Source organism: Blennius ocellaris (genome assembly GCF_963422515.1).
Source record: "Blennius ocellaris genome assembly, chromosome: 20".
Lineage (NCBI taxonomy): Eukaryota > Metazoa > Chordata > Actinopteri > Blenniiformes > Blenniidae > Blennius > Blennius ocellaris.
Window position 1 is genome coordinate 21365973 of NC_137669.1, and position 18647 is coordinate 21384619.

The 18647-nt window shown below is 46.6% G+C and overlaps 1 protein-coding gene across 1 annotated transcript in view; it reads left to right on the plus strand.

The window, feature by feature from the left end:
- med30 (mediator complex subunit 30) overlaps positions 1 to 16225 on the plus strand; it is a 46762-nt gene extending 30537 nt beyond the window's left edge. The window contains exon 5 of the mRNA XM_080515693.1: positions 16100 to 16225. Within this exon, the coding sequence (XP_080371819.1) occupies positions 16100 to 16195 (96 nt within the window). The 3' untranslated portion in view covers positions 16196 to 16225. The remainder of the gene's footprint in view (positions 1 to 16099) is intronic.
- The last annotated feature ends 2422 nt before the right edge of the window (positions 16226 to 18647 follow it).

Sequence of the window (18647 nt, forward strand, 5' to 3'; positions counted from 1 at the left end):
CGGCCGGGTGTCGCTCGGTAAAAAAAAAACAACAAAAAAAAAACGCCGGCTTCAATCTCGCACATCCACACCGAACGTGCAAGACGCGCACATAAATAGACTCGCACGCCGGTTTGCCCTTCAAGCAAACCTTCGAGTGTCGGGCGCCGCTGCGGGTTCTTCCACGCCGGGCTCGACGTCCCGCGCCGGTCCTGCCGCAAGCTAGCTAGTTAGCGGCACAGATGTCAGAGAATAAAGCGCCTCCAATTAAGCAGAAGGGGCAGGAAGCTTCAGACGCTTGACACCGTTTTAATGGCGAAAACTGAGCCTGTAGGTAGAATCTGCCGCGCGACTCACCTTGGTTGTTGCTACTGTGCAAAAGTGTAACGACAGGGAAGCTTCTATCCCACCATGTGTCACCAACAAGGAAACATCCCACTGGTTCCAGGTTTAATCTGCAGCAGGATACAGTAATCCCAACCAGGGCTGTGCGATATGGCCTTTTAATGCTATATCAGTGTTTTTCAACCTTTTTTGAGCCGAGGCACACTTTTTTTCTTCTCGAGGCAAATCTGGAGGCACACGCCACCTGAAAATGTTAGAATGTGAAACGCTGTAGCCTCTATTAACAATATAAAGTCATTGAAGTTTTATCAACAGGAATCAAGTAAATACAGAAAAAAAAGAATTTCCCAATTTCTTTTTATTAATAGTGACTCCCTCAGTGTGAAACCTGGACCTGATGGATGAAGAGCTGAGATCCTGGTTCACATTCTTCCTTTTCAAAAACTTCTCCATCACTGTCACTGACACAGTACTTTGATACAAGATGGTAGCAGGAGGTGGAGATTAACCACACTGACGTCTGTCACTTTACATTTCACCGGCAAAGTTCTGTGCTGCCCTCTAGTGGTGAAGAGTATTTATACATGATTACTCTGCAACACACTATGAGAGCAAATGTTTTTTTAGAAAAAAATGTGAAATTAGATAATTTCTTGACTAGATCTCGCGGAAACACCAGTGTGCCGCGGCACCGTGGTTGAAAAACACTGCTATATCACAACACACTATGTATCACGATATTTCGCTTTATCATGACAACAACACTTTAATTTCTTACAATCGCACTGGTTTGATTCCGTCTCCATTAAAACCGTCTTGCTCGTACTACATTAGTATATGCCCTGATTTAACAGTATTTGTTAAACAGCACGATCATGAAATTCTCCTTTTTTTCCCCCTCTCTCACTTGAATAAACAACCCAGTCCTGTCAAATCCTGACTTTTCACCCACGCTACCTGGGACCGTGTCTCCCGTGTGCCGGCTTTACCGCCGACGTTATCTCGGGAGGTTTTGGACTATATTTCTGTCTGCAATTGGAAGACGCCGGCTGCTTCGGCTTCCTAGTTGTTATGGAGCCGGCAGGAGACGTTGACGCGCGTAGTTTCAGACACTCTTCATCTTCTCGTGGGGCGGATTTTTAAACGGCGATATACATTTGTTGTGCCGCGACCGTTTTTTATAGCGACCCCGCTGCGGCATATTTCACACAACACCGTGTTGTTTGTTCAACCTCTTCGAGTCACTGAGGGATTAAATGGAGATATACTTCCACCGACGATCACCGCTAAAGCGTTTTGGTAAACCGTACTGCGCCATTCCTTCAAACACTGAATCTTTTATGAGCGGCCACAATAAAAAACTAGTTTCTTTTCATCGACTCGGCGTTGTGTTTTCTGCTATTGGCCCCGTCCACGTTGACGTTTTCAAGCGAAAGCGCAAATCCGTCGTTGTCGACAGCGTTTTGAAAACTCTTCTTCAACACGTTGCTGTGTAGACGTGAAATTTGCCTGATAGAAATTCAGAAGAATCGAGCGTGGGGCCTGGCACAAAGCCCGTTTGAAGGTTTGGATCTGAGCTGGTGGGGAGAATTTAAAAAAAACGGAGCTTCTAATGAATTAAGAAGCATTTTTACAGCAGTCAAACATCAAACATCTACTATTTATTTCATGTGGCAGTAGGTTTCATTCAGTCTTCATTTATTTCCTTTTCGTTCAATTCATTTTCCTTGACTGGTGTGTATTAACCATAAAAAAAAAAAAACCCAAACTATAAACGGTTCCTCACTGCTGCTGTTCAGCCTGAAGAATTTACTGTCATTCAGCTCTCTGTCCTCTTCAATAGAAACGTTTATTGTTCTGCTGCAGCTCCTGTTTTCTGCCTCTTCAGATTTAGAGGCTCTTTAATAAAGTGCTGCGGGGAGGAGGATCTTCATCGTATGTTTGAAACAGGATGCCTCGGATTACGTTGAAATGTTTTGTTGAGCGAGATAATCTTTAATTATTTCTCTCCGAACGTCTGTCAGAGGACGCGGGCGCCTCTAAATTCTATTGTTTGGTTGATTACTTCACGTGCGAGCGGCTTGACCTCGGTTCGACCCACACATTCGGTTCTTCCGCCGATCCCACACCGAGTTCTTTTCAAATGTGGCACCGTGTTGAAGCTAAATAGGCTTTTCAGTCGTTTTCGAGGTAATCTTTAAAAAAAAATGGCTGCACAGCTGCAACAATGAACTAATCAAACGCACATTTGCTTACTTTTTGTTTTACAAGCAGGCAAACGTGCGAATTGGAAAATTTGAGCTAAATAATTTTCGGCAGTGTGACGAGAGCATCTGTGTTTTTTTTCGGAGGCACATAAAAGCTTCACGAATCCCGAGAATAGAAATGTGAGGCCGTGGATCCGGCGTTCCAGACCCTCCGTCAGACATCTACGCTGTGATTTCAGGACAAGGGAGCAGCAAGTGCGAGGTGTTTATGGAAAAAAATGAGGATAAAAGCATTGTTTTGTGAAATAGGTGTTTTGTTGTTTTTTTTTTGTCTGAACTGTTGATAAGCTTTTGGTGTGCGAGGTCCTTTTCCCGCCGTCTAGGTCACGACTCCTACTGTGTGTTTGGGATTTAAAAGGTTTGCTTATGCAGTCAATACATTTTGAGACCGACGAGGTTGTGATTTGAATTTCAATGTCCTCATGATCCAGCTAATCTGCTGCAGCGCATCAGTTGACCTCTGAGCAGCTTTTTTAAAACCAGGCATGAACTTCAACACGTGGCCATGTGCTCGTTTCCCGAAAAACATCATTGCCAATGCGACTTCTTCAGTGAAATAAATCCGATTTTGATGGTCAATTATTTCACCCAGCAGCAAAAGTGGAATCTAACATAGAACTTGCTCACGTAGATATTTTGTTTTTATGTGCGTCTTTCACTTGTTTTTACTTTCACTCCCTTTGAAATATCTGTACTTTCAAATATGTATTATTATTATACAGACTTATTTGAACCTCAACGATGATGTTAAGCGACGTAACAACATGGGAAAGTTGAAAATTTAGTAGAAACTCAGACAGAAAAACGGCGTGAAAAAGATGTTTATGGCAACGAAACTTTAAAAATATTAAAAATTCAGGTTTTTTTTTTGCTTGTAATTCGACTCTCATCTTACTACTCAAGACTCTGTGGTGGGAAACTTTCTTTCACCAGTAGACAGATGAGCATCAAGACTTTCACCTGTTAACCCTTAACAGTTTCTCCCACAAGCGCCTTCCAACAACTCGTCACACCATCTGGTGGTGGAAGCTGGTATTACAAGTCTAAACTGGCTGGGGAAAGTCGCACGTTATAATTTTGCTCGAAGTACCAGCAGCACATCGGAGAACTGTCTTTGACACGACTCCGTGCCAATTTTGTGTCATTTTGCAGATTATTTAACGTTGAATTGTTTCGGAGTTTTAAACACATTAGCGAAAGCGCTACCCATTGAAGTTTTAAATTGCTACTTGTAGTTCCACTTAAGTAATGAATGTGACTTAGTTTGCCACCGCTGCCTTGCTTTCACCCCTTGACTCGTGTCCGTGTACTTCGGACCCGCTGTGTTCTGCGCTGTCGCCGATGGCTAAGTTGCTGCGCCTCATTGGCTTTAAAGCAACGGCACTCCCACCTCCTCGCCCCTCGTTTATTATCAGTGGGAACCAAATCGCAGAGGAAAGCCCAGTCGATGGGGCCGCCTGGCAGAGACTCAAGTGCTTAGGAGGGAGCGAGGAGGGGGGGCGGCCGGCCACAAACGCCCAATCGATCTCCACCGTTCCGCCACAATCGGCTGACAGTGCAGGCTTTTCCACCTCGGTGCCGGCGACGCGTTGAGGGAGCCCCGTCGGTAGGTGCACGCAAGGATGACAACATGGCCATTGTGTTTCTGCCTCCCCTGGAAGGAGAGGGCTTTTATCTGTCTTCAGAATCCCTTTAAAGAGCGCCGTGCCCCTGGGAAGACCCGTGCCAAACACAGAACACGCCGCCACTTAAAACCCTCCCGTTGAGAGGAAGCCATAAAGTTTATAAAGTCAATTAAGGCTTTTTTTTTTTAAACTGATGTCAAGCAAATTAAGGCAGCTTGGCCCGGATCCCCGCGGGGAAACCGTCAGATGGTAAACCAGGGCCCATTTAGCGTCACGGGGTTCCCCAGGCGGGGCAGAGAGCAGTAAGCGGCTTACTTACTTACCCCCCCGACTCACTTGTGCTTTTTACAGGTTTTCCTCAGCGTGCCCAATTTGTTTTTTTTCCCCCCTCTTCAAGTGACATTTCACTTTGGTGAGACACTTTAAACCCGGGCGAGCACTCACATCATCAAGTGCAATCTGGGGACATTTATGATTAAACCAAAATCCTATACATTAATCAGCTCGGATCGCTTTAGTGGCGCGCCCGAGACGGAGCAAACAAAAACATGTTTGCTGCTTATGGAGCGAATGCAAAGTAGGTGTCCTTTATTCCTGAGACGCCGGAGCACATCGGCACAGCTTGATATTACAGTTTACCCAAAGCCGATGGGGGAAAAATGTGCCTGTTGATGCGAGATACTGAGCCTCTGGGTTGTTTTTTTACATTTTTTTTACCGTTTGTGTTTTGCACATTTCCATATCTGCCGGTGTCGAAGGGCGTTCAGTTTAAATATTCTGTGAGAACGTATCTTTACTACATGTCGGAATTCGGTTCCCTGGTCAGAATGTGCGGAATCAAGTTTCCTTCGTAGGATTAAAACGTTTCATGATTGCTGTATTGAGTGGTGAACTGGTTGGAGGTTTTTCCGTGCTGGACAACACCTCCGCCCACTGGGGGAAAATATTGCCATGATAATCATCAAAATTGGACTTTAAAAGGTGTTCGTCGAGTATGAGCAGAAGTCGTATGTTTTTGGAAAATGCTTCTGCCGCAATCTCAACATGAGGCCAATTATTTAACTCTATTTAACATAGAATGGACACGCGGAGTCAAAACTAATCACACATTTCCCGTTTCAGTCTCGCCTTTCGTACAAAAATAAAATGAAAGTCGATCAGATAGCTGTCAGATTGTGGAGGTAAACATCTGTACGAGTGAGATCTTACACGTCAGCATCTGTCACACTCCCATTAATGGCATCAGTGCAGCCTTCCAAACGCTCATTATTTTTAATTCGCGTCATGTTTTTCCGACGCGCTCCTGCCAGCCTTCTCTTGCATCACCGCTGCTCCGCCGCCTTTCCAAACGCCACCGGCGGCTTTTAAAAAGCCGCTCGCCTTCCGTCTTCAGGGTGTGTGGACCTGGACTGGCTGAGTGAGCGAATACCTCGGGCTGTTTCCCCATGGATTGTGAAATCATACAGAAATATATATTTAAAAGAAAAAAAAAAAGGGGGTGAAGGTGATGAATGAACATTCAAATATCCTGGCTGAGATTCTGTCTTCATCCACGTCATGATTACATGAAACCCAGATTGTAAAGCCTTCGCCGGCTCCACTTCCTGACGTGGAGTTACATCTCCTTCAGGGCGTTTGTCGTCTCTGCATAATTTAGAGGTGCCGGCTGGTTTTTCTGGAGGAAAAAAAAAACAAAAAAAACAGCCCCTCCAAGTTCCTGTCACTCCTGAAATTTCTGCCTTCCTTCGTCTGGATCTCTGGGGACCGACGGGGACGAGGTTTCTGTCTGATCCACCCCCCCCCCCCCCCGTAAACCATCAGAGCAGCGGTGAAGCCCAGGGTTTTACCGAAACGTGGCCGCGGCAAACGAAAAGGCTCATGTGCGGTGATATAGGAGGCGTGCGGGCGTGGCACAGGAGGCACAGCAGCCATATTTCACGAAAAATCCATACAGGCAAGGTCCTCCTAACTCACTCACTCTTCCTCGCCTCTGTTATCCCCTCTTCCTCAGCTCCCATCTTCTTTCTCCTCCTCCTCCTCCTCCTCCTCCTCCTCCTCCTCCTCTAATCCTTTCTCCTCACTCACAGACACTTACACTTGTAATTCCCAGCCAGATCCGTTCGAGTCAAAGCTGCGATTTGAGTCACCAGCGACAGGGCGGATTAGCGGAGGAATCCTGAGTGAAGGCACGTTTTCACTCTTCTCGCTATTTTCCTTCGCCTCTCCCTCTGCCGTTCTGCTTCTGTGTGTGTGTGTGTTAGTGTGTGTGTGTGCATTTTAATCTGAGTTGTTCCATCCCCACCGTTATCTCAAAGCCCCCCCCCCCCCCCCCCCGTCAGAAAGGGCGACGGCGGGGGTTCTTAACGTGGCGGCCATGTCTTTAATCGTAGATGAAACGGGTTAAATGGCTGAAAAGCAGATGAATACTTCATCGCACTCGTATAATAATGTAATTACGAGATTAGCTTGATTTTTCCATAGCGTCTAATGAATCAAGGAAACCCCTCCCCGATCAGCTTTAACGCGCCGATAATGCAACAAAATTAATTAATATGGCAATTATGGCGCCGGGATAAGCCCTCGGCCCCCGTTTGATGGCCTGCGTTTGACGGGCGTTTACTCCTTCCCCGTGTGTTCCACGTCGGAGGGCTGAGCGGTGAGATCGCTCACCTCACAGCGGGACGGTCGTGGGTTTGAACCCGAGGTTTCTGTGTGGAGTTATAAGACCAGACTGGGGAAAAAAAACAACTTAATTCAAGGTTCTTTGACATTAAAATAAGTGGAGAAAAATCTGCCAGTCGAACAAGTGAAAATTGTCTTGTAAGATTTCTTGAAATAAGACATGATCTTTAGAATATTGAGATCTTAAAATTAGCAGGGAAAACTTAATTAAAGCGGCGTTGTACCAGCGTTCCGTCTCGTAATAAGACACGAATGCTAAAACATTTAAGACTTATTCAACTTTTGAGTTCTTGTCGTGGCACTTTTGGCCGTCTTGTACTTGAAATTACATTACAGTTGGTAAATGGACTTCATAGGGCCTTTCACCTGTGTGACCAACAACTTTCACCTGTGTGACCAACACCTTTCACCTGTGTGATCAGCGCCTCTCACCTGTGTGACCAACAACTTTCACCTGTGTGATCAGCGCCTCTCACCTGTGTGACCAACACCTTTCACCTGTGTGACCAACAACTTTCACCTGTGTGACCAACACCTTTCAACTGTGTGACCAGCGCCTCTCACCTGTGTGACCATCACCTCTCACCTGTGCGACCAACACCTTTCACCTGTGTGATCAGCGCCTCTCACCTGTGTGACCAACACCTTTCAGCTGTGTGACCAACAACTTTCAACTGTGTGACCAGCGCCTTTCAGCTGTGTGACCAACACCTTTCAGCTGTGTGACCAACAACTTTCACCTGTGTGATCAGCGCCTTTCACCTGTGTGACCAACAACTTTCACCTGTGTGACCAACAACTTTCACCTGTGTGATCAGCGCCTTTCAGCTGTGTGACCAACAACTTTCACCTGTGTGATCAGTGCCTTTCAGCTGTGTGACCAACACCTTTCAGCTGTGTGACCAACACCTCTCACCTGTGTGATCAGCGCCTTTCAGCTGTGTGACCAGCACCTTTCACCTGTGTGACCAACACCTTTCAGCTGTGTGACCATCACCTTTCACCTGTGTGACCAGCGCCTCTCACCTGTGTGACCAACACCTTTCAACTGTGTGACCAACACCTCTCACCTGTGTGATCAGCGCCTTTCAGCTGTGTGACCAACACCTTTCAGCTGTGTGACCAACAACTTTCACCTGTGTGATCAGCGCCTCTCACCTGTGTGACCAACAACTTTCACCTGTGTGACCAACAACTTTCACCTGTGTGATCAGCACCTTTCACCTGTGTGACCAACAACTTTCACCCATGTGACCAACACCTTTCACCTGTGTGACCAACACCTTTCACCTGTGTGACCAGCGCCTCTCACCTGTGTGACCAACACCTTTCCCCTGTGTGACCATCACCTTTCACCTGTGTGACCATCACCTTTCACCTGTGTGACCAACACCTTTCACCTGTGTGACCAGCGCCTCTCACCTGTGTGACCAGCGCCTCTCACCTGTGTGACCAGTCCCAAAGCGTCCCTCCAGGACCAGCTTCCTTCCTCCAGCTCCACAGCGCCTCCTCTGGACGAAGCGTCAGAGAAGACGGAGGTCGGAGTTTCTCCCCTGGAGCAGAATTTTAATGTCGGGATTCCGATGAAAAATTCTAATTTTTTTTTCAAACTCGTCTTTCACCCCGGTTGAGGACAGACTCTTTGATCTGACGTGGAGCAGAGGGGGAGGAAGTGAGCATAATGAAGGGAAATCAGAGGCTCGCCGGGGGGAGGGGGGGAGGGAAAGACGGCGGAACAGCCCTTCACTCCTGTCGTTTAAACAACCCGTCATTCGCTGAGAGCGTTCTCTCCGTTTTCCATTGTTTCATTTCTTTTTTTTTTCTTTTTCTTTCTGTTTCTAACCGGCTTTAATGACGAACTCGCCGTCCTCCACTCGCACGCGCAGCCATTTCTCCGTCTGACCTTTTGGTTATTTTAGCATCGGGAGCCAAACTGATGAGGTCGTCTGAAAGTCGATGGCGAATCGGATGAGAGTAGTCACAGATGAGGCAGAGGATCTGTTTCTCATCAGGATGTGACTCGGAGGACGCGTCGCGCCTGTTTTCTTTACGGCTCAGCAGATTAGAACCTGAAACACCGAGTGGCGAGAAACACGAGAAACACCAACCTCATACTTTCAACAGGGACCAGAGGTTTGATGTGTCCAAGTGAACATGAGGAATCTGGACTTTGATCAACAAGTAAAGTGTCTCGTTTCCATGACAACGTTTGAAGCGCAAAATTTACTTTCCCCCCCCCCAGGTTTATTAGGTTCATTTCACGCATTTTTTTTTTGTGAGGGTCACAATACAGCTCTGTTGTATAATGCCATTTAAAGTCATTTAATTCTTCTTTATTTTTTTTCATGGAAATCAATTAAATAAACGATGATCCTCTCGGAATAATTAATCCGTTATTTTTTCTTGAAGTGTAGAAACAGTAAATTAGCTTAATCGGATTAAAACGTTAATACAACAAAACAACACACCCGATTCTTCATCATTTCTCAACGCGCGTTTGATTATTTTTACAGATTGTTCTCAATGATATTCAAATGTTTTATTTCAGTAAAAACAGAACCACAGTCGCGTCATTGGGAACATCAGGATGTTCGGGATCATTAGTCTGTGGGATCACAGCAACATGAGCTTTATTCTGCGTGACCATCTTGAGCTTTCCTCACATTTTACTTTGTTTTTGACCACGAGACCAACAACTCGCGTGTCGTCTTCAATTTTGCCTTCGAAGTCGCTGGCAGCTAAAGGCTCTGTGACGGTTTACCGGCAGTTAGCATCGTCAAAGACGCCAGACGACTTCTGGCGTTGGAAAAACATCCCCGCAAAATCCCAAGTATCTGGAAATGCATACTTGATGAGTCATCGCTTCCTTAGCTTGGTCATTTTTGAGCAGATATGGGATTTTGGTGTTTTTGCCCCAGTTTCAAAGCCTCCATATATATATATATATATGTATTTATTTATTTTTGCTCAATAGTTAGATGGCAATGTTTTGCATGAAGTAAATTCAAGATAGTTTATAGGCACGGTTGACTTCCGTCTTCACTGGAAGTGATTCCGACGTTAAAGTTGCACCAGAATCCACACGAGGGGGAAACATTTTAATATTTAGGACCCAGTTTTAGTTGTTGATGTTCATCCAAAGATATTTCCTTCCAGGACCTTTCTGAAGGACGGATGCAACCAACGGACCGACCGATGGACAGACTGACGGACCGACCCACCGACAGACCGAGCAACGGACCGACCGACGGACCTATCGACCGGCGGACCGACCGACCGACCGACAGACCGACCTACGGACCGACCGACCGAGCAACAGACCGACCGACGGACCGATCGACCGGCGGACCGACCGACCGACCGACGGACCGACCTACGGACCGACTGACCGACCGACGGACCGACCGACCGACCGACGGACCGACCGACCGACCGACCGACGGACCGACCGAGCGACGGACCGACCGAGCGACGGACCGACCGACCGACGGACCGACCGAGCGACGGCCCGACCGATGGACCAACCGACCGACCGAGCGACTCTCGGTTTCATTCCTCACTTGTCCTGAAAAGCCGATTCCAGGCGCTTTGTCTTCTGCCCAGATGTTGTTTAAGGACACCGGAGACTTCCTGGTGGTCGAACACAGATAATTAACATGACCTTTTCTTTTTGTGGCGCTCACACTGCCTCCATTACACACACATCGACACACACACACACATCTACACACACACATCTACACACACACACATCTACACACAGTATGGAAACATAAGGTGGTGCCCCGACTCCATCCTCAGTATGATTCCTATTTGTTTGACCCACTTTGATCAGTGAAGCGGAGCTGCTTTTTCTACCGTGAGGCGCAGGGGCGGAGTGGCGGGGGGGAGGGGGGGGCAAGGGGCAGCTGGTCCCCCAACGAACGGGGTAATTATAGCGCCGGGTCGTTTGCCTCCGCTGCTGCTGGTGTTTTGACTGAATGACTCCGTCTCCCTCTCTATTCCTTCTATTTCTATCCATCCGTCATCATTCCTCTGCATCCGTCATGTAATCTTGATGCGCCTCTTCCTATTTCTGTCTTTCTCTGTTGCCGTCTGTCCAGTCATCCTCCCATTTGTTTTTTCTTAATCTCCATCTTGCCTCCCGTGACGCCGTCTTTCTCCTCCTTGCCTGTGTTTGCGTACAGTATTTATCCGACGTCGTCCTCAGAGTGGCCTTGGTGGTGGTGGTGTTTTTTTTTAAAAAGATTTTATTGAGAAAAGTACAAGTGGCCCCGTCGCCACGGCGATCGGGGAGCCTTGTTCAAACAAGGGCGCCGCTAATAGACAATAAAGCCGTAATGAGTTTGACCTCCTCGGCTTCGCGACGCCAGAAATGAGTTTCTGCACAATCTGCTCATCCGTCAGCCGTAAACGCGGGGAAGCACTCAGCCGGGCCTTCACCCTCGCACTCGCCGCTTCACACCGCACAAGATAAACACTCATCTCACACACACACACACACACACGTCTTCTTCACTCCCCTCTCTTGCGTGCCAATCACCGCCTGTGTCTGTTCCTTTTCTCGGGTCATCGTGCTTCCCCGCTCGCTCCGCTGTCAGCCCTCCGACGTCTGGCAGTATTTCCAGGTTATACGAGGCGGGCGGGCGGCCTGCCAGTCTGCAAGGAGGCCATCGGAGACGGCGGCTCAGACAGCAGCGCCTTGTTTACTTTCATGAGTTGTTGCCTGGCCACCCTGCAGCGGGGCGAGGTGCATGTTCAGGAGGAGGTGGGGGGGGGGGGGGGGGAGCAGCCCACTGCGGATTGAGAAAGCATCCAAACATTATTTCGGGGCTCGGACGTTGAGTGGCAGGCCGAGAAACGAACAAGCGCACCCGCTGGATTCCCTGCAGATGTGCTTTTGTTTTGTGTGTGAGAGCCTCTCGGACGAGGAAAAAAAAAAAAAAATGTTTCAGAGCTTCTCTCCTCTGTTTTATCCTCCGTAGTACAGCCTTTTTTTTTTTTTTTCCTTCTTCTTCTAAATATCGTATTATAGGTGTGAAGGATTAGAGTTGCGCTAATTACGAGGTTATGAATGGAATTAGATCTCCCTGAGGTTGCAGAATCATTACTGTGATAATAGCAGCCTTGTTATTCATATATCAAGATATGCTGGGGAGCCTTTTGTAATGAATGTGCTGCGAAAGCTCCGCTGCCACCGTGGTCTCGTTCCCACTGTGAGGAATGTGCCACTTCACGTCTGCTGCTGCATTTTGGAGGAATTAATAAAAAATAAAAAAAAAAAGTGGATAAAGTGGAAATCTTTGAAGCTCCGTCAGTCTGTTTTAAGGTCAAAAACTACGGTGTGTGTGTGTGCAGTTTTGTTTTCAAAGCTTCACATGGAAAATTTGTTTAGTCGTGTTGACTGAAATTACAAATACCGAGAGTATCGTCTCATTAATATCGGTAAATAAACGAGTCGTTTCAAGAGTTGCTTGTCGGCATAATGAGGCGTGTAACACACACACACACACACACACACACACGCACACACACACGCTCTGATATGAAGGCAGAGCGATGCGGTGGTGCCCCCCCCACCCCCCCTCCAAATGTTCCACTCTGGAATATCTTCAAGGACAATCAGCTAAAGCGTTGATATTAGGAGAGCCGTGTGAAATCCATTGCTGGAGGTGTTATCAGCACTGCTGGTAATTAGTCATGGCTAAAGCGGCGTTACGGGGAGCGCCAGATGGATCTGATCTTAATAGATTCCACTGCGGAGCAGAAACAGTCGCTCCTGAGCGAGGGAGCGACTCTCTCTCGCCTCTTCCTTCCTCCTCCCCCCCCCCCCCGTCAGAATAAGAGCGGCTCGTCAAGCCGTTTTGACCCCCGGAGCCTCGAGCGCCGACGCCGGTTACTATCTTCTCCAGCAGCCGCGGGAGTCGGTGTTTGTTCATGTATGAAGCTGCAGCGGTGAGGTGCTGCTGACTTCAGACCAATCAGCAGATAACACCCCCCCCCCCCCCCTCAACCCCCCCTTGTTTGCTCCTCCAGGGTTTATACCGGAACACTTGTAGGCCAGAGGTGTCGGTTCAGCGATTACAGGAGAGAAGATGGACACAGTGAACCGAGGCGGGAGGGAAGTTCTGTCCACTTGACTTATTAAGAGTTTTAATTAAAACGAAGATGAATAAAATTGCGATATTAGGTTCCGTCCACACCAGGAAACCCGGTTCACCTGAACCAGATGTTTCTGTCCCGTCGTCCACATCAGGCGGTTTTAGAAGCGTGAAAATGTTTTTTTTTTGTTTTTGTTTTTTTTAATACGGGTTCCAGAGTGGGTTAAATTTAAAAACTGCGGCTCGTCAGCAGTTGGCAGAAACGATCATCTGTGGAAAAAAGATGACATAACCCCCCCCCCCCCCCCTCCCATAGACCTATAGAACGAGAATCTACTGACGCTAGCAGCAGGAGGAGCGGGGCCATAGACCTATAGAACTAGAAGCTTCTGACGCTAGCAGCAGGAGGAGCGGGGCCGTAGACCTATAGAACAAGAAGCTATTGACGCTAGCAGCAGGAGGAGCAGGTCTATAGACCTATAGAACTAGAAGCTGCTGACGCTAGCAGCAGGAGGAGCGTGGCCATAGATCTATAGAACAAGAAGCTACTGACGCCAGAAGCAGGAGGAGCGGGGCCGTAGACCTATAGAACGAGAATCTACTGACGCTAGCAGCAGGAGGAGCGGGGCCATAGACCTATAGAACGAGAATCTACTGACGCTAGCAGCAGGAGGAGCGGGGCCATAGACCTATAGAACTAGAAGCTGCTGATGCTAGCAGCAGGAGGAGCGGGGCCATAGACCTATAGAACTAGAAGCTGCTGACGCTAGCAGCAGGAGGAGCGTGGCCATAGATCTATAGAACAAGAAGCTACTGACGCTAGCAGCAGGAGGAGCGGGGCCGTAGACCTATAGAACTAGAAGCTGCTGACGCTAGCAGCAGGAGAAGCGGGGCCGTAGACCTATAGAACTAGAAGCTGCTGACGCTAGCAGCAGGAGAAGCGGGGCCATAGACCTATAGAACTAGAATCTACTGATGCTAGCAGCAGGAGGAGCAGGGTCGTAGACCTATAGAACTAGAAGCTACTGACGCTAGCAGCAGGAGGAGCGGGGTCGTAGACCTATAGAACTAGAAGCTACTCACGCTAGCAGCAGGAGGAGCAGGGTCGTAGACCTGTAGAACTAGAAGCTACTGACGCTAGCAGCAGGAGGAGCAGGGTCGTAGACCTATAGAACTAGAAGCTACTGACGCTAGCAGCAGGAGGAGCAGGGTCGTAGACCTATAGAACTAGAAGCTACTGATGCTAGCAGCAGGAGGAGCGGGGCCATAAACCTATAGAATTAGAATTATAGAGGTTTATGAGCAAGAATCTTCTCCTAAATTTCTATGTGCTTTGACTTATTCTGCATTTTTGGTGTGTTTGGTGAGTCACAGCACCCCTAGAGGCCTGGCATGTGTACTACATGCCCTGAAGCCTCGTGTTGAGCCGAGTTCATAGTGACGTGTTCGCAGTGACGTGTGGACGGAGGTTTGTTGCAGAAGGCCGGGGAGGAAAAATCTCACCAGAAACACCTGAAATCTTCACTAAAATTGGCGTCATTTTCTGTCATAATTGTTTGGTTCTTGCGAAAATATCGACTTTTTCATCACGACAAAGACAAACTAAAGTTTAAACTCAAAGTTATTACGGCTCTATTTTACCGGTTTTGCTCACTGGAGATGAAATGTGTGGCCCCTGAACTAAATTGTGTTTGATACCTCAGTAATTAGCAAGACATTAATACAAATTTTTTTTAAAATACGTTTTTTGTTGGACGTATTACTGCGTTCCAGGAAGTGGCGGAACCTCAGAAGGTTGACGGCGGCGGCGGCGGGTTGATCTAATGAGGAAACATGCCGTCCATCGCCACAGCGCCACTCGTTTGTGTGTGTGTTTGTTTTGTGTTACTGATTCCGTGGCACCAGTGGAAAAGCTTTGTAATCGCCGGGCCTCTTCCCTGGCCGGCGTTTGGGAACCACGCCCCGAAACGCCGGCAGGCGCTCTGAAAGCGCTCCAAGTGCGGAGGCTGCCAGGCGAATTAAAACGAACAACATTGTATTGTGTGTGTGATTATTTCAACATTTCATGTGATTTCAGAATAATTGAGACTAATTGTCGGTTTTGAAAAATGTTTCTCCTGCAGGGCAAAAAACAACCCTTCCTGTTTATTTTCACACGGCAGCAGTCATTAAGCATGAGATCACATCTGGAAGCAGTTTCCCTCTGTAGCATCGTTGACTTAATTATATTTTACAAGGACTTGCAGTGAGTCTGAAGCGAAGCTCATCACATCAGAGCTGCACACTGAATTATTTGTCTGTGTGCTGGAAATAGTTCTTTTCATCCGCGCTTTAATTGTTTAGCTGACACAAGGGCTTTTTTTTTTTTTTTTTTTTTAAACGCAGCCAAGGCACTCAGCTGTTCCTATTTATTTCTTTTTCTTTTCTTTTCTTTTTTTTTGGGAAAAAGGTGCTTTTACAGTTTGGTTCCCATTTTTCTTCTTTGACTCTTTGACATATAAACCCTTTTTCTATTTGAGCAAGCGGGAAAATAAGAGGAAAAATAAGAAAGCAAACGAGGGGAAATTAGATTTTATCTTAAAAAAAAAAAAAAGGTGCAATTTGATTGTGAGAGTTTAAATTGAGAATTTTAACAACTTTTTTAAATTTTGTGAGTTTATGTAAATATTTGAATGCAGATCAAACGAGCACCTATTTTTTTTTGCTCAGTAGATGGACAATAACAACAATGTTCTCTTGGGACTTTTATTTTGACGGTCACCAACTTTTCTCCCAGTGTTTCTTCCTCAGAGATAAACAGCACCCACTAGTGGCCGACACGAAAACGACCTCTTTTTCCGCCTTCCTGCCCTTTTTCATGATCATTTTCGTGAAACGTCTGAAAAGAAAACGCAAAAATGACTTGATGGTATAAAAAAATGAATTTCTGACTGGTTTGCTGCTGAGAACTGGGAAAGTCGTGATGAAGATTCCTTCTGCAAGTGTACAGAGAATATTGAATATCATTCCCCCCCCCTTCATCGTCGAAGAAACAAAAAGTCTCGACTGTTTAATAATGAATCAATAGTTTCATTCTTCTTTTTTTTTCTGTTTTCTGTAGAAGTTGAAGCAGAAGAACCAGCAACTGAAGCAGATCATGGACCAACTCCGCAACCTCATCTGGGAGATCAACTCCATGCTGGCCGTCAGGAGCTGAGCCACACACACATGGTTATGGGGATGGGGGGGTGGGGGGGGGGGGGGGGGGGGGTGGAGGACATGTGACAGGATACCTCGCGCTGTGCTGAGGCGGCACTTTATGGACAAATGATGAAGTCGTGGCTCCAGACCGCTGAAGGAGACGAGTGAAGGTAAAAGAAGTCCCACATTTCAATCGACATTAAAGACTCCCGATCTGAAGATATATTTGATATATTGTGCTTTATCTATCTGTAGATAGAGAGGGAGGGGTCTGCCGCTCACGGAGACGCGTCGATATGTTTAATCGCCATACTGTCGGTTTCATAGTAAACGGAGGCAAAACGTTTCTACGGCAAAGAAGAAGCTTCAGTCGGACTGCGGCTCAAAGCAGCAGCTTCATTTTCAACATGATCATGTGCTTTTTGTTCAGTTTCACTGTCAAATCTTTCAACCCTGATTGGATTTCCCGTCATTGCGTCTGCTGCTGACCAATAAAAACCTGCTGTCAAGTTAAACAGACGTCTCTGTGCCATTTTGTTTGATCTTTATCCGACATTTGATGTTTTTCAGAAGACTGACAATTCCTCAGTATCACCGTGTTGTTTTTGATCTTGAAACAGTCTCCGTACGTCCGTACGTCCGTACGTCCGTCCGTTCGAACGTTTCTACCTATATCTCGGCAACCCCTGGGCCCACAGTGACCAAACTTCACATGTGGATACATCTGAGAGGGGGAAGGGATACTATGGTGACCTTGACCTAATTTGCATATTAAGTAGGTCACAGGGTCACGAAGTGCTTAAAAACACATTTTGGGCTCTGGAGGCCTAGGTTTTTGAGCTAGGGCTCTGAAATTTTATACACACATGATACACACTCCAGGGATAACCCCCAGTACACCAAGTGACCTGACCTTGACCTTGAAGATCGGTAGGGTCTGAAGTTTGCACGTCATGGTTGCACAATACATGTATTTTCATATAAACATTTCTCCTCATTCCTCAGCAGTTCCTGGGCCCACAGTCACCAAACTTCACACATGGACACTCCACCTGGGGAGAAGGGGCACCATGGTGACCATGACCTCATTTGCATATCAGGTCACAGGGTCACTAAGTGCATAAAAACACCTTTTGGGCTCTGGAGACGTATTTTGACATAGCTTATGAAGAAGACCTTTCAGATTCTACATAATTATCTACTAGGACCCATGGAACACCCTCTAGTGTACCAAGTGTGCTGCCTTAGAGCTGGCTTTGTGAGAAAATATAAAGCCCTCCGGCGGGGGATTAGCCCAGCAACGGCCTTCTTGTTTAAACAGGACTGGTAGAGAACGTGCAAACGCCACACATTTTCACTACTGGACCGCAGTCAAATTCACAATTTTCTTCAGTTTCACTGCAAAAAAACAACTAGAAGAGTGAAACGTAAAATAAATACTGATTTATTTAAGTTAAAAAAATTACTAAATGTGTACAATGGAGATTTGCTTTAGTTTCAAGTGAAAATGCATCATTTTTGTAGTTTTATTTCAAAAAAGTGTTCCGTGTTTATACGGCAACGTTTTGAAAATGATGTCGTTTCCATATTGGGCCACAAGTAGGTGCTGTCTGTTGCTTTTGTAATATAGCCACACACACACACACACACAACACACATGAATACAGAGAACAATACACAATATAAAATATGAACTAAAAAAAGTTCAAAAAGTTGCGTTTTCAGTGAATCCGAACGCCTCAAAACATGTTTTCTGTTTTTACTCAAAAACGTAAAAGGTGGCTGCTAAAAGGAACGTTCTGCTGGCTGTAAACACTCGTCAACGATTCACACGGGATTGTTTCAACGCGAAACACGAGCTAAAATCGACACACACACACACACACACGCGAGGTTATCTGTGTGTGTTTAATAATTCAGAAGCGGCGTGGCGGCCGAGTCAAGTTGCGAGGCGCTCGGGAAAACAAACCCCGAAATCGATGAGTAACGATGAATAAACCCTTCCCGGGCTGGTTATGACGTCTCAAGAGGGGGGTAATATCACTCAAAGGTCGAAGGTCAAAGCTTCGACGTGCGAGAGCAAACTTGGAGATCAAGAATCAGAAGGCCAGTGTTTCCACTCTGCAGACTTATTTGGCAGCTTGTATTTTTCATTTAATTCGTGTCTCGGAGCTCCGAACGCCTCGTTCTTCTGGCTCCGAAATCAGAAATCTTTGGCAAATTAATTTGTGTCTTTCAACCTCTTTGACTTTTTGTGTCCCAAACATTTGGTGTTTCTCTGCTCACGACCCAATGTCAAACACGCCGCAGCCAGGATTTTTTTTTTTTTTCTTCAGTTTTCAGAGTCGGTCAAATTTCTTCTTTGGAACATTTTACCTGAACAAAAAGATAATTACGCTCACCTTGATCTGGAGGATACGTTTAGAATACGCAGCTCGTTTTTACAGCTTAAGAGCTGGAAAATATGC